Source organism: Mesoplodon densirostris, chromosome 5 (assembly GCF_025265405.1).
Source record: "Mesoplodon densirostris isolate mMesDen1 chromosome 5, mMesDen1 primary haplotype, whole genome shotgun sequence".
NCBI classification, from domain to species: Eukaryota; Metazoa; Chordata; class Mammalia; order Artiodactyla; family Ziphiidae; genus Mesoplodon; species Mesoplodon densirostris.
The window spans coordinates 46,380,438-46,394,886 of NC_082665.1; the positions used below are offsets into that span (position 1 = coordinate 46,380,438).

The 14,449-nt window shown below is 38.5% G+C and overlaps 1 protein-coding gene across 1 annotated transcript in view; it reads left to right on the forward strand.

Annotated features, from left to right (window-relative positions):
- CRYBG3 (crystallin beta-gamma domain containing 3) overlaps nt 1-14,449 on the forward strand; it is a 114,600-nt gene that overhangs the window by 61,922 nt on the left and 38,229 nt on the right. Inside the window, exons 12-15 of the mRNA XM_060098639.1 lie at nt 647-773; nt 8,698-8,840; nt 8,946-9,072; nt 9,987-10,019. Coding sequence (XP_059954622.1) covers nt 647-773; nt 8,698-8,840; nt 8,946-9,072; nt 9,987-10,019 — 430 coding nt within the window. The remainder of the gene's footprint in view (nt 1-646; nt 774-8,697; nt 8,841-8,945; nt 9,073-9,986; nt 10,020-14,449) is intronic.

Here is a 14,449-nt window from a genome sequence, read left to right on the forward strand (position 1 = left end):
TGCCACAGTGCTTCCAGTTTCCATTATCACCACTGATAAACTAGTGGGAGCAACATTTCCTACCCATACATATTTACAGAAGTCTTTGTATATATTTAGGCCACGAGGGCTAATACCAGCCCAGTCGCATTTCCCAGTTCTTGCTTGCTAAACCCACCTGTAATGTGTTTCAGATCTGAAGCTGGTGACAGGTTCCTTTGCCTTAAACCCTAAATAAATATTTAATATGGTAATCATTCTGTGGTTCCAGCAGGGCTTAATCAGAAAAATAAGACTGATTATCTTTAAATCTCAGTGTGGGCTTGCACCGTTTCTCATTGGCTATTTGTGCTTTCCATTATTTTTTACTCGGCAAACTATTCTCCGACCACCTTGAGATGTGGTATCGGGTCATGCCACAAACATTGAAGGAGAGTTCCTCTGTTGCAGTTCTACAACAGTTAACCTTTTGTTGGGAAAAGCCTCCAAACTATAAAAACTATTGATCCATACACCATTTGTTTGTCTTTGTAAATGGTAGCAAAATAAATGTGTTGCTTTTTAAAATATGGTGATGTGCAACTAGTTGCTTTATTATGATTTTCTCTCTTGCTTTCTTGGCTGCAGTTTTATTAATGACTCAGTTGGATATCCTCTGTATTTCTAGGTGGGTTGCCTATGAAAAAGAACATTTTAAAGGCCAGCAATTCTTGCTTGAAGAAGGAGATTTTGAAGACAGTAGTGCCTGTGGGGCATTAAGTGGTTCCATCTTGTCTTTCCGGTACTTACAAGCTGTGAGTTAACCTCCTTGTTCTTAATTTTCTTTTTTTTTTTTTTTTTTTTAGCTTTCCATGAAAACTGGATATGACCTCTGGTAGAACATAAGATTATAAAATGTTTCTAATACCTGAGAGCATTAAACTGAACGGCTTATGTGACTTGCATGCCTTTCTTAACTGCCATGATTAATATAGAATATTTATGTTTAGTTTTCATCCATTGATTCCATAATCATTTTTGACCACCTGCTTTGTTAGATGTATTGTGTCAGGTGCTGGAGATATGGTGGCCAGAGACTCAGTCCCTGCCTTCGCAGAGCAGGCAGTGTTAGGGTAGATAGCGCCTATATAAATGTTTGATATTGTTTGACTGTAACTGGATTAAGCACAAAGTACTCAGGATACCCAGAGAAAGGTCACGTACTTCCCCTTGGAAGTAGAGAGGAAAAGAGGGCAGCTGAGTTGAAATTTCAAGTTTGAGAGTTAGCCAAGTGAAGAAATTTGGGGACAAGGTGAAGAGGAAAGACAGGTGTTTTAGCAAGAGGTTAACATATAAAAAGGCAAGGATGTAAGCCAGTGGTTCTCAGCTGGGGGTGATTTTACCTAGGGCGTATTTGGCAGTGTCTGGAGACATCTTGGACTGTTATGACTTTGGGGCGGGGGTGGTATGGCATGCTACTGACATCTAGCTGGTGGAAGCCAGGGAGGCTGCTAAACCCCTGCAATTCACTGAACAGCCCCCCACAACCACGAATCATCAGCCTAAAATGCTAATAGTGCTGAGGTTGAGAAACCCTCATGTCAGTGAACCTGGTGTGTTTTGGAAATGCAGCAAAATCAGGATATTAGGCAGAACTTTGGGAAGATGAATCCAGAGCCAGATAACGAAGGGCCTTATATGCCATGTTGAGGAGCTCACACTTTTTTTCTTGACCTTCTTGGCATGAGGTGAAGAAGGTAAGTAAGTCTGGAGGCAGGAGGTCTAGAATGTTCCAGGACTCCAGGAAGAAGCTTATGTTAGAGAGTTCTGCAGGATATCAGGGCTTATCAAATGTTGCTCATTTTTCTGACCAGCTCTGGAGACTTTTTCGGTGTGTGTTCAGAGGGGCATGTTTTCTCCTAATTGAGGAGTTATACCACTGCAGTGTATTTCCAAAATAATCTTTACCCATATAAACTCTAAACTATCTGGCATGGCCTCCAAAGCCTCCTTTAGAAGGAATTGATAATGAAGTGAAGGGTGATTATTGGGTCCACGTGGGCTTTGCATGAGCACAGGGGTTATGTGCTCTGTTCCTTAAGTTTCTGTCTGCCGGGGGCCACCAACACCACTGCTGCAAACCCTCACCTGGTCAGGCATGAGGAGCCTGAATGGGAGAGAAAGAAGCACAGGGAACAGTAGAGCTTTTTTTTTTTTCCCATGAGTGATCCTTGTTAGTAAGAAAGTGAGTTGGAAACCGGTTCTACCGAAAAGAAATGTAGCACAGTCCACTGAAGATTGGGCACTGAGTTTGCATGAGCAATGGATAGATAGCTTTTGAGGTATTTAGTTCAAATTCTAATGTACAAGGGCCACGGGTTTTCTCTACATAGCTACTCCTTACTTGAGCACTAAAAGGCAAGCCAGACAAAACACGATACAGCCTTTTTTTTCTTTTAGGTCATTGTGACCACATGTGTCGAGGAAGCTAAGGGTTGTGATTCAAAGCATCTTCCACCTAGTATTGAGTAATTTTTAAAATTTTCCCTCCTGATTTAAAAAAAAGAGTTGGGTGGAAGTGTTGCTCCTAGAAATGTTCAGTAGTGAATATGATGGTATCTTCCAAAGATGACTGTGACTAAAACAAGCAAAACAAAAACCAAACCCCCAATATTTCACTAGTTGAACTCTCCCAATAGTAGAAAAGGTAAAAATAAAAAATACTGTGTAACTATGTAGCTAAAAATTTAGGAGATATTTGATATAGACAGTCTATGATAAAATACATTGGAAAAATTAGCAGAGATTGGCATGTCAATTACCTCTGCAAACAAAAGTTTTGGGTATTTACAAAGATGATGACACAGTTTTTGTACAAATAAGTAAGACTTTCCCTCAAAGAAAATCTTTTTAAATTAGATTCTTTAAAAATTAGGACTATGGGGCTTCCCTGGTGGCGCAGTGGTTAAGAATCCGCCTGCCAATGCAGGGGACACGGGTTCAAGCCCTGGTCGGGGAAGATCCCACAGACGGCAGAGCAACTAAGCCCATGCGCCACAACTATTGAAGCCCACGCCCCTAGAGCCCATGCTCTGCAGCAAGAGAAGCCACTGCAGTGAGAAGCCCATGCACCACGACGAAGAGTAGCCCCCGCTCGCGGCAACTAGAGAAAGCCCACGCGCAGCAACGAGGGCCCAACACAGCCAAAAAAAAAAAAAAAAAAAATTAGGACTAGTTTACCTTGTAAAGATGTTAGCATAATCCTCATTATAATAATCCTAACATTTTCAGGTACTTATTAATGGCTTTACATGCATACTTGCACTTAATCTTCACAAAAATGAAGAGGTAGAGACTCACGATTCCCATATTATAGATACAGAAACTGAGGATCTAAGATGTTCAGTACTGTGCCTGAGTGTAGAGCTGTGATTTGAGGGGCAAGTCTGTCTTACTCTAGAGCCCATGTCATATTACCCATTTTCCTTTGTTACAGAATGATTAGAGTAAAAAATTGAAGCACTTCAAGAGTGGAAAGCTGGAATCTCATTCAGCCAAAGGATTATTAGCATTTCGTTTATAGCTATAAATATATAGTTACTCCGCAGACTAATACACATGTATAATAAATAATTATTTACATACTTTTCAGATTATTTATAATTTAAATGTATGTTCATGACAATGTTCTCAGATGAAATATTTTATACTCTCCAGGTATAGCATATAACTGGGGAGGAGTTCTTTTTTAAAAACCACTTTATTGAGTTATGATTGACATGTAAAACGCTGTACATATTTTTTGTAGACAACTGAGGAGTTTGGGAATAAGTATACACCCATGAAACCGTCACCACCATCAAGGCCATAGACATATCCATCTCCTCTCAGAGTTTCCTCATGCCCTCTTTATAATTATTATTAATTTTTTGTGCTCTAAGACACAACATAAGATCTGCCCTCTTTGAAAATTTTAAGTATATGACACAGTATTGTTAGAAATAGGATGTAAAGCTCTTGGGGTTGTCACCTACGTCAACCTGTGTGATTAGCAGGCAGAGATGATGTGAAACATCTTTTCCCCATGTAGACTCTCAGAGGTCTCTAACCCGGGAAGAGTGAAGCACTGCATTTATGATCTAAGCTGAGGGCTTCCCTGGTGGCGCAGTGGTTGAGAGTCCGCCTGCCGATGCAGGGGACACGGGTTCATGCTCCGGTCCGGGAGGATCGCACGTGCCGCGGAGCGGCTGGGCCCGTGAGCCATGGCCGCTGAGCCTGCGCGTCCGGAGCCTGTGCTCCGCAACGGGAGAGGCCACAACAGTGAGAGGCCCGCGTGCCGCAAAAAAAAAAAAAGAAAGAAAAAAGAAAAAAAAAAGATCTAAGCTGAAATAATAGAAAATAGAGGACAGATAGAAAAGTTGCATAACACAATGCAGTCTTCTAACGTCCTGGCTGTAGTGGGTGGAACCCTCTGAATCTGCGAAGGTCAGATCCTGGATATGTTCCTCAGGGATAATGTGATCTGTGTCATGGATTGCTTTGGAGAGGACAACCAGAAATGTGTTTCTAATTCCAAATGAGTTAGGCAGATATATTGACTTGGAGTTGATTATTTTCTAAAGTGAAAAGGACCAGAAGGAATATAGCAGTATTTATACTCCAGGGATTAAAGAAGGAATTTTTATTCCTTGGCTTCCTCTATAAAACTTTCTTGGGATGCTTGTTTTTCCCCAGTTTCATACTAGCCTAACTTCTGGATTTGCTTTTGTTATGATTTTCAGACTTGGGGCCTCTTTTCAGATCTCTGAAACCAGGTGGTATGCAGCAGACACTGTTATGTCTCCTTAATTAATGGATACACCAGATCTCAGCTGGTGTCTCGTATTACGCTGCCCACCCCTGGGGTTGTAGCGTAAGAGTTCCAGGGCCCAATGAGCTGAGGGATTTTATGAAATTTAAGAATAATCAAATTACTGATCCTTAAGACTTATTTTTGGTCCTGAAGCAACAGTTCGTTAGCTTGCTCTAATTGTGGGGAGTACTGTACCTGAGACCATATTAGACTACCCAGAGTTTTCATTGGATTTAAGTGCTTTAAAAATACAAAACGGAGTACAGATTTGAGGTCGTTCCATCATTATTCATCCTTCTGGAGCAACAGAGCTCCACTTAAATCTGTGTGACTTTCAAAGTTATTTGATAAATTTAAGTATTATGTAATTGTGCTTATAGTCAGAATGATAATAACCTAGTAACCTCACAGGACTTGTGTCCTGTTGCAGTCACCTCATGAGCAAGGCAGTTAGAAGTTTTGGTTTTTTGTTTCTGTGTTTTCTTGCATATTTCATCCCATACTTTGTACATCTGACCCTTGAGATTTAGCCCCAGATGACTGGATTTGGCTTGGAGTTAAGAGCTCTGAACAGCAGGGATACCATATTGATGGCAACTAGTCAACTGGATCAGATATTGTATATTTGGTAGGTTTGAGTGAAAAATGCAGAGAGGGTTAAAGCCAGAAGCCTGGCTCAGAAACCTACTTAGAAAAAGATGGAAGGCAGAAGCTACCAGGCATGAATAAACAAAAGCAGGAGATTAAAAAAGAGAACGATGTCACTTAGGAGTCTGCTGTGGCCCTTGGCCACATCTCTGGGAATGGTAGCCAGGGTAGGAAGGACACAAACTCAAGCCACATGAGTAAATTTATTTGTGAACCCAGTGCTGCCAGCACTTGTACTCGGCACTGGGTCCTGTGACAGTGGGTCCCTCCTCCTCTGCTCAGCTCCCGGCTGCATCATTGCCAAATGGCCTGTGCCTTCAGCCTGCTTCCCAGCTCACCCTCCTCACTGCCGCCACCCTCCCACGACCCACACAGTAGGGTTTGTGCAAATCAGTGCTCAAGTAAAGTCCATGACACTGTAGCACAAGTGATTTCTCAATGAAAAGGCACAATCACAGCACCTGTGCACATATCTGTGATTATCTTTGTCTTTGTCCCGTTTCACTCCAACGTGACGCAGTGACCCATGGTTTATGTCAACTTATTCCCACTCAATTCCTACAACCCTAACAGGGAGTAGAGAACAGTTATAGGGGCAGAGGAGATAAAAGCAGAGATAGAGCGTTCCAGAATCACCAGAGTAGGGGAGGAGGAGTCCATGTGTGAGAGCTGCTGAAGACCTGCCCATTGTCATGGGGCCTGACTTGGTCGGCGGCTGTTGATACCAGTTCCTGACCAGGACCTAGATGGGCGCCTTCAGTTGGCATTACCTCATTGTATGCTTACACATATATATGTAAAATAAGGGTTTAAGGGAGCTCAAAAGAGATAACAAGTGCAAGTGTTTTGAAAAGTGTTCTATTAATAAAATGAGGGGTGGTGGGAGTCATGAAGAGTAAATCCACCCTGCTCCCGGTTTTCTAAGAACCATGAGAAAGTAATGAAGGTGACAGGTGTTCTCAGGTTCCACATGTTTATTCTCAAGGAGGAATTGAGAACACAAATATGGGTTAGAAATTATTTTATAATAAAAATTTCTGGTAAAAAGCCTTTATCTTTTAAAGTTTCAAATGAAATTTGACCCAGCTGTGTTAGCAGTTTTTAAATCCTTCAAACTTGACAGGTTGTAAGTGCAAGAGAATTTTTTTTTAATGTATTTTCTTTCTCTCCTCATAGGTGCTTTGTTTTTATTAGACACTGTTTTGCTTGTTCATGTAAAATGAATGGTTATACTAGAAATCTTAGATAATATTTATAATAATCATCATCATAATGAGAAATTTGATAGTGTTTGAGATGTATAGAAGCTGATAACTTTTTTCCATAGGTCTAAGACTTGAGTTACACACAATGAAATATAGTAGGCAGAAAGGAAGAGTCTTTGTTTTTTTTTTTTTTTTTTTTTAATTTACTTATTTATTTACTTGGCTGTGCCAGGTCTTTAGTTACAGCACGCGAGATCTTTAGCTGTGGCACATGGGAATCTTTTAGTTGGGGCACGCAGGATCTAGTTCCCTGACAAGGGATTGAACTGCGGCCCCCTGCATTGGGAGTGCAAAGTTCTAGCCACTGGACCACCAGGGAAGTCCCTCTTGTTTTGTTTTTTGTTTTTTTAATGCATTCTGTATTTTCCATTTAAAAATATACCTATTATAAAGTTTTGAAAAAAATACAGGGTAGAATTGTTCAACTTCTGGACCCAAAGATAACCACTCTTGGTGTTTTCTTTTTTTTCTTCTAGTCTTTTTTTAATGAAAGTTGGGTTTTTTTTGAGAACTTGTAATCTTACCAAGTTTATAAGTTTTAGTTTTTGTCCTACTGTTTCATCCTTACATTTATATCTGACAGTGATTAAGAGTTTAGAGTAGACAAATAGACAGATTTGGACTCAAATTCAATCTCTGCCACTCAGTAGCTGTGTTATATCAGGCAAATTACTCAATTTTGTTAGCTGTAAAATGGGAGTGATAGTAATATAGTCACATTGGAAATAAGGCATGTAAAGCTCCTGGCGGGTAGTAAGTGTATGATATAATTTTTAACTGTTAGCTTGTTAAAAACTCTGCTTAATTGTATTTATTCCATCAAGCAGTGGATGCATAAAGGTTTATGTTTGTAAATCTTTTGGACATTTATACTTTTTACAGCTTTTCACTATGATAAATAATTCATCTTTGCATATAAATTGGCTATCATTTAGTTTTAGGAAACTTAAGAAAAAAGGAATTTCAGACTCAAAGAATGTAAACAATTTCAGTCGTTTAAATATATATCTAAATTATTTTCTAAAGTAGCTGTAAAATGTATATTTCCACCAGGAACGTTCCCTGGTAAAACTGGGTTTTTAAAAAGATCTTTCTTAACTTAAAAAGTGAAATTGTATCTGTTTTAATTTGAATTTCTTTATTTTTATTAGTGAAATTATACATTTGTTTGTTTTTAACATTAATCTTTTTTGTGAATTATGTGTGCCTTTTGCTGATTGTCAAGTTGGGTCTTAGAATTTTTCTGTTATTTTTGTTTTAAATATGCCTGACTATACGGAGATGTCCTCTGATTTTAATTTTTTTTTTTTTTTTTTTTTTTGTGGTTCGCGGGCCTCTCACTGCTGTGGCCTCTCCCATAGTGGAGCACAGGCCCCGGACGCGCAGGCTCAGCAGCCATGGCTCACGGGCCCGGCCGCTCCACGGCATGTGGGATCCTCCCAGACCGGGGCACGAACCCGCATCCCCTGCATCGGCAGGCGGACTCTCAACCACTGCGCCACCAGGGAAGCCCTGATTTTAATTTTTAAAGAACAATTTTTTTGTCAAGCGGATTTTATTTTTTCTGTTACATTTAAGCTCATAAAATCCTCTCCCACAATGCCCACAGTACACTGTGTGTTTACTTTTTGGTTCATATGGCTTTTGCTTTTTAGGCACAAATGAGACTTTAGTTTCCTTTACAATTAGTGTTATATATGATAGTCTGTAAGTCCTGGCAATTTACTAACTGTTGACTAATTTCCAATTTCATAAAAATGTGTTTTCCTGATTAAAGTAAATTCAGACTTATTTTTTTTTCTTTAAAGTATATAGGAGCAGTGACTATTAAAATTGTTTTCAGTGCCATTTAAAATTCTTCCTGGATTTATTTGTGTGAAAACTATCCCACAAGTATGTGAAAATTGCTAAAATACAGCAATCCATAAAACAAAATACCATTGTTCTCCTAAACTTTCCTCTTCCTCCTTTTAGAATTTCATAGAATCTTCTATCACGCTGTTTGAATCTGATCTAGAAAGTGGGAAGTTTATTGACATTACAAATCAGGAAGTTTCTGACTTAGAAGAAATGGGTTTTGGCAGTGAAACAAGATCCATTCACGTTAAAAGTGGCGTGTAAGTTGTTTCCTATTCTGAGAACCTAGAGCTTCTTTGGTGTTTAAAATTATTGGTTGCTCGATTCTGTGTCACCTCAGTTCTTCTTACTTTTTATCCTGCTAGATGGGTTGCCTACCAGCAGAAGTTCTTCTGTGGAGAACAATACATTTTAGAGAAAGGGAAATACAAATGCTTTTTTGACTGGGGAGGATCAAATAATACAATCATGTCAATACGACCTATCCACCTGGTGAGTTAAATGTGAACGTAACCAATGCCAGTGGCATGTAATGGCATACAATTGAACACATGGAACGGGATTTTATAAAGTGGAGCTGTTGGATTATTTTGTATGTATCTATAGAGAAAATGAAACAGCATATGGATTTCTGCAGATTCCATAGAGAGCTAGTAGATGGCATTAGCACCCCGACGATTAGGGACTCTGTAATTTGATCAGTTCATTCATTCAGTAGCATTTATTTAGTGCCTTTGCTGTGTCAGACAGGACTGATCACTGGAGATGAAAGATGAATAAGACTGACCTGTCTCAGTCTCTTAGAGAAGACAGGCATATGCACAATTGCTTATGGTATGACTAGTGAGGAAATGAAGTGTGTAGGCAGTGCTGAGGGACCAGGGGAAGAGAGAATGGAGAGCCTGGGGAGCTGGGGACCATGCCTCTCCTCAAGAAGAGGATGCATTGAGTGATGTCTTAGAGGATAAAAGCACTTTTGCCAGGAAGGGAAACGGGGCAGAAAAGGCAGTTCACCAAGAGGGAATCATCTCCTCATGTGCAAAATTATGAAGTTATGAAAGAGTGTGGCCAGTATGGTTAATAACAAACACTGCAGAACAATAGGGTGCCCAGGAGGTAGTGATGGGAAAGAGAATGTTGACAAGTTCAGACTCTATCTTTCTAATGGACTATTGGGGCACATTTTTCTTCCAGCTATAATATTACTCAAAATGAATTAGTAATAAACATTAAAATTATTATAAGCTAATTTAGTCGGTTATTTGAGGGTCCTAACCAGTTCAAGGAATCTAGTAAATTGGTCAGACCATATATTTTTTCATTTTTCAAAGGAGATTTTCAGCACTTTCAAAGACAACTGTGACTATACGATTATAATTTTTTAAATGTTTTAATATATGTTTCAGGAACCACTTGGGATAAATGAGCCTCCACATTTGGTATGTTTAAAAATATTCTTAACTTATAATTGTTAAATTGTTTACTAAAAATGTATGCCCATTCTCTCGAGTCTGTCCCTTTCCCTCAGATAACTTTTATGGGTCTGTATGGCAGGGCAGTTTCTATTGTCCTAGGAACCTGTGAGCACAAGAGTGCCCATCTTGGTTACTGGTCATATTGGCCTGGATTTGTCACGGTTCCTTTCTTTTTCTCCTACTAGAGCTTCAGCACTGACCACTTTGGGTTCGCTTTGAACCTCTGCCACTCCTTCTTTCCTGTTGCCCATCCATTCTTCAGTGTCACATTCATATTCAGCACAGTACGTTATGCTGACTGGAGGAGCAAACTTACCATGGAGAAATGGCATGCTTATTATGTAAATGTATTTCTAATACCTAAATCACATATTTCTTAAAAGCACTGATAAAACTGCAACCCTGCTCCTTTATTTCTAGTGTGTTCATGGTTTGGAGGATTGGGTAATACTCTGGAGCCTAATGTTTGTTTATTATCCATTGAGGGCTAGAAATTGTGCTTAATTAGTGCTTCTAATAACTCTGTGAGGTCAGGATTTATTCCCATTTATTAATGAGAAAGCAAAGATTTAGAATTTAAGTAAGCGTCATTTCACACAGCTAGAAGTAGCAAAAAGAGGCATTTTTTTAGTATCTAATGCCAAGATTTTATGTCAAAGAAAGACATATCATGATATGAGCAGTACAACCATAAAAGAAAGGGGATGAGTTACAGTGCTTCCTCTGTCTCATTTTAAATAACAAATTCAGAAAAATTTCTTCAGAAAACCAAATACAATGATTAATTTTAAATATTTGACATTTGCTAGTTTTACATAACGCTGAATCTTTTTCTCTGAGTGTGTGTTTTTCGTGTTCATGTCAGTGTTTATATATTTCAAATCAGCTTAGTTTAACTGTGATTCTGTTCACAATGCTTCCAGGTTTTATTATTTTCCGATTAGCTCAGGCCTATTGGGAACATTTCCTCTCTGAATATAACTCAGTTGCTGTTCTGGAGACACTTCCTGCCAGATCTTTACTTTGAATCTTAGAAAACTCCAACTGTGGACTTTCAAAGCGCTTTTTCACATGAATCAACACAACATGAGTAGATAAAGAGGTAAACCAGGATAATTCCAAACTGCACATTCTCTGAGTTTTAAGTGCAGATAAAAAAATCACATTCTTTTAAGCTCTGTTTCTCCCCCTCCTACATCCCTGTTCTTTCTTATGAACTTCCTTGTTTGGGGCAGATTGCTCAGAGGATTTTCTTAATAGTATTTACAGTCCAACTTGAAGAGAAAGTAAGCAGCAGCAAACACCCAGTGAAATTGGCCCTGCTTATTTTTCTCAATATAGCTCAGCCATTGCCTTGTGAAATAAAGGTCTCTGACTAGTGTATGACAGCTGGATATTTGGTAACATGCAGACAAAGCCTCCTTAGTTTACCCAGTATCGAAGCCCTTATTATTTCCATTGGACCAAATATTCAGAAAGTTTTTCTTGTTTTCATTTACCCAAATAAAAACAAACAGATCTTGGCTGGGAGTCTGGTTCCATTCAGTAACTAGAAGGTATTTTCTCCTTCACAAGTAGTTGTGATAGTCAGGTTGACAATGCAGAAGCTGTGTTCGTATGGGGTAGTTAGTTTCCCTATCTAAGGTATAAGGAGGAAGTTACATCTCAAGTTCAAGTCAGAGAGGGAATTCTTGTGTGCTGGTGATTTGAAAGGAAACCTCAAGCAACTTAAGAAGGGAAAAGCCAGAAGATATATGTGTGTAGAAATTAATATATAGCATGAGAGTTATGCTAATAAAAATATTATTGCTGATGTGTAAGCATATTATGATGATATATGTCTTTTTTGGGACACAGAACACCACCTTTTATTGAGAAGATTACTTTTTCCTGTGGCTGAAGATTGATCACCAAGTCTGATTGCCAACTCACAATATTTGATACAATGACAGGACCATTATAAAGTTCTTCATAGTTAGCAGCTGGCATTTTATTTTTGTTTTTATTTTTTCCCAAACAAAACAAAAAACAAACAGAATGTGAATTATGTTCATAATGTCCTCATCTCTCTCTTTTAGCAAGTCCTGAACATCAGAAATCTCACTAGATTAAATCTTATAAAAGTGAGTTTCCTTTCCAGAGAGGCTATAGTCAGGCATCCGTTCTCTAGAAATTCTAACCAGTTCCCCACTTTGACCCAACCAAGGACCTTTCTTTCCTGGAACCTTTTAAAAGTCCATTTGCAAATATAATTAGAAGTTTGGATTTCTTTAAGTACTGAGCCTCTGTTCCATTTTATACATGATTCTAGCTGAGAAAGAGCAACTGAATATTTTCTTCTATTGGATAATTTGGCCAAATTGAATTTCAGAGCGATCACAGGATCTTTAACAGTGGTGGTTACTGGTATCGTGTATGGAGGATAAGAAAACAATAGTTTTAGTCAAATATCAGTAAGATTCAGGAGCAGTAGAGGAAAACATTTTTTTGGTACTACGACCAGATCATTTTTGTAGAATCCAGACACCAGAAATACTCAGGAAGTAGTACTTATCTAAGTAAAGAAAGCCTTCTTTGAGTAAACAGGGAAGTAAAATTATTATAGAATATGTAATGGATGTGAAAACTACATGGCACTGCATTATGAGACAATGTGATGTAATGGAAGAGTGGAAACAAAACTGTTGTTTGTTTAACAATCAGTACATTTATTTGAGGGCAGTCCAAAGGGCTGCAGAAAGTCTTGTTTAGACAGGATAGAATGTTTCTCAGAGAAATTATTTTAGCATTGGAATAAATAAAATTACATTCAAAAATTATTCTGATATTGTGGAATAAATTGAGAAAGCACAACTGTTCAGTAATTAATAAGTTCTTGAGGTTTTAGTTTGTCATATTGAAGAACTATGACATCTATTTCTGTATATCATAAATGAAAAGTACATAGTAAACAGGATTTCTACAAAATTTTCATCATAAAGGGGTGATATTATCTGCTTCAAAGGGTAGTTATAAAGAAGATAAAAGATAGATATGTGAAAAGGCACCTTGGAAACCAGTGATACACTTTTTTTTTTCCTTCTTCCATACAGTTCCATTTGGCGCTGGTAGGGATTAAGCCATGCTCACATGGCACGGAGGAATAGGCATAGTTCGAAATAAACTCATTTCTTGTTCAACTGACTATTCATGTGTTCTAAGCCACCTATCCGAGTTGTTTTGTACATTTATTCTCCATTAACCTGGAAATGAAACCAAAATAGTGAGTCATCCAGCTAGCTTTTCACAGGACTTATTTTCACCAGGGCACTGCCACTTAATTTCACCAAGGGTAGAAACCACAGATTAATTATTATAATTAGAAAGTGCAGAGTTGGTTTCAGGTGGTCCATCCTCAGAACATTATTATGAGAATTATTCTATTCTGAGGCATTTGTAAGGTACTCAGAATGAGGGGTTACTTTTCTGGGGTTGGACAAATCTTGAGTGAACTGTGTATCAATACCATATCTCATTTGGGGGGTAAAAATAAACTCAGGTCAGTATTAAGTCCTTTTTTTTAAATTTGGGTAAAGAGTATTTTAAATCATCAAAACAGTACTTTATGACACAGTGAGTGTGTGTATGTGTGTGAATTTTAATGCTTCTGGGTGTGACAACTGAGACTAAAAAGTAGAGGTGGCTGTTACATACATCAACTGCAATATGATTAGCTTGCATCGTCAGTTGTTCAGGATTTGACATTTCACGACTTCATGGTGAAATATTGAAGTGTAAATCTTAAGCTCAGCAATATGAATATAATTAATTCAACAAACTGGGTATACACATAGTGAATCAGACAACCGTGATCTCTGTTCTCATGTGCCTTTTCTGATTCTTACTGTGAATAAAGATAATATTTGCCTGTAGGAGAAATTACTCCACATTTTGGGGAGTTAAATGTGATTTACTTTTTAGCCTCATGTTTTATAAACCTTTAAGTTAAAAAACATAGTCTGAAAAACCACTAAGTAAAATATATGCTCTTATCAAGGAATCCAGGGCAGTTTGCCTGGACATGTAGAATTGTTCTTATACAGGGAATCAATCATTCCAGAGGTTTGTATTGTTTTGGGCTTGCTTTTTCTTTCTATCCCCTGTATCCACCAAAGGACCATGGTGTAGGAACTTGATGGATCACGCTTCCTTAAGGCAGGGAGTCCCTTGGTGTTTTAATGCTCCAGATACAGCCTCCTTTCACATTAGGAAATCGTATTGTGCAAGCCCCGGTTGGTCAGGGGGAATGGGTTCTCTCAGCTTTCTGGTTTTGGCTTCGCTTTGATATCAGACCTAGCAAGGTCAGAGCAGAATGAAATAGCTAAGAAACAATTCCTCAGAACTCAGAGACCACC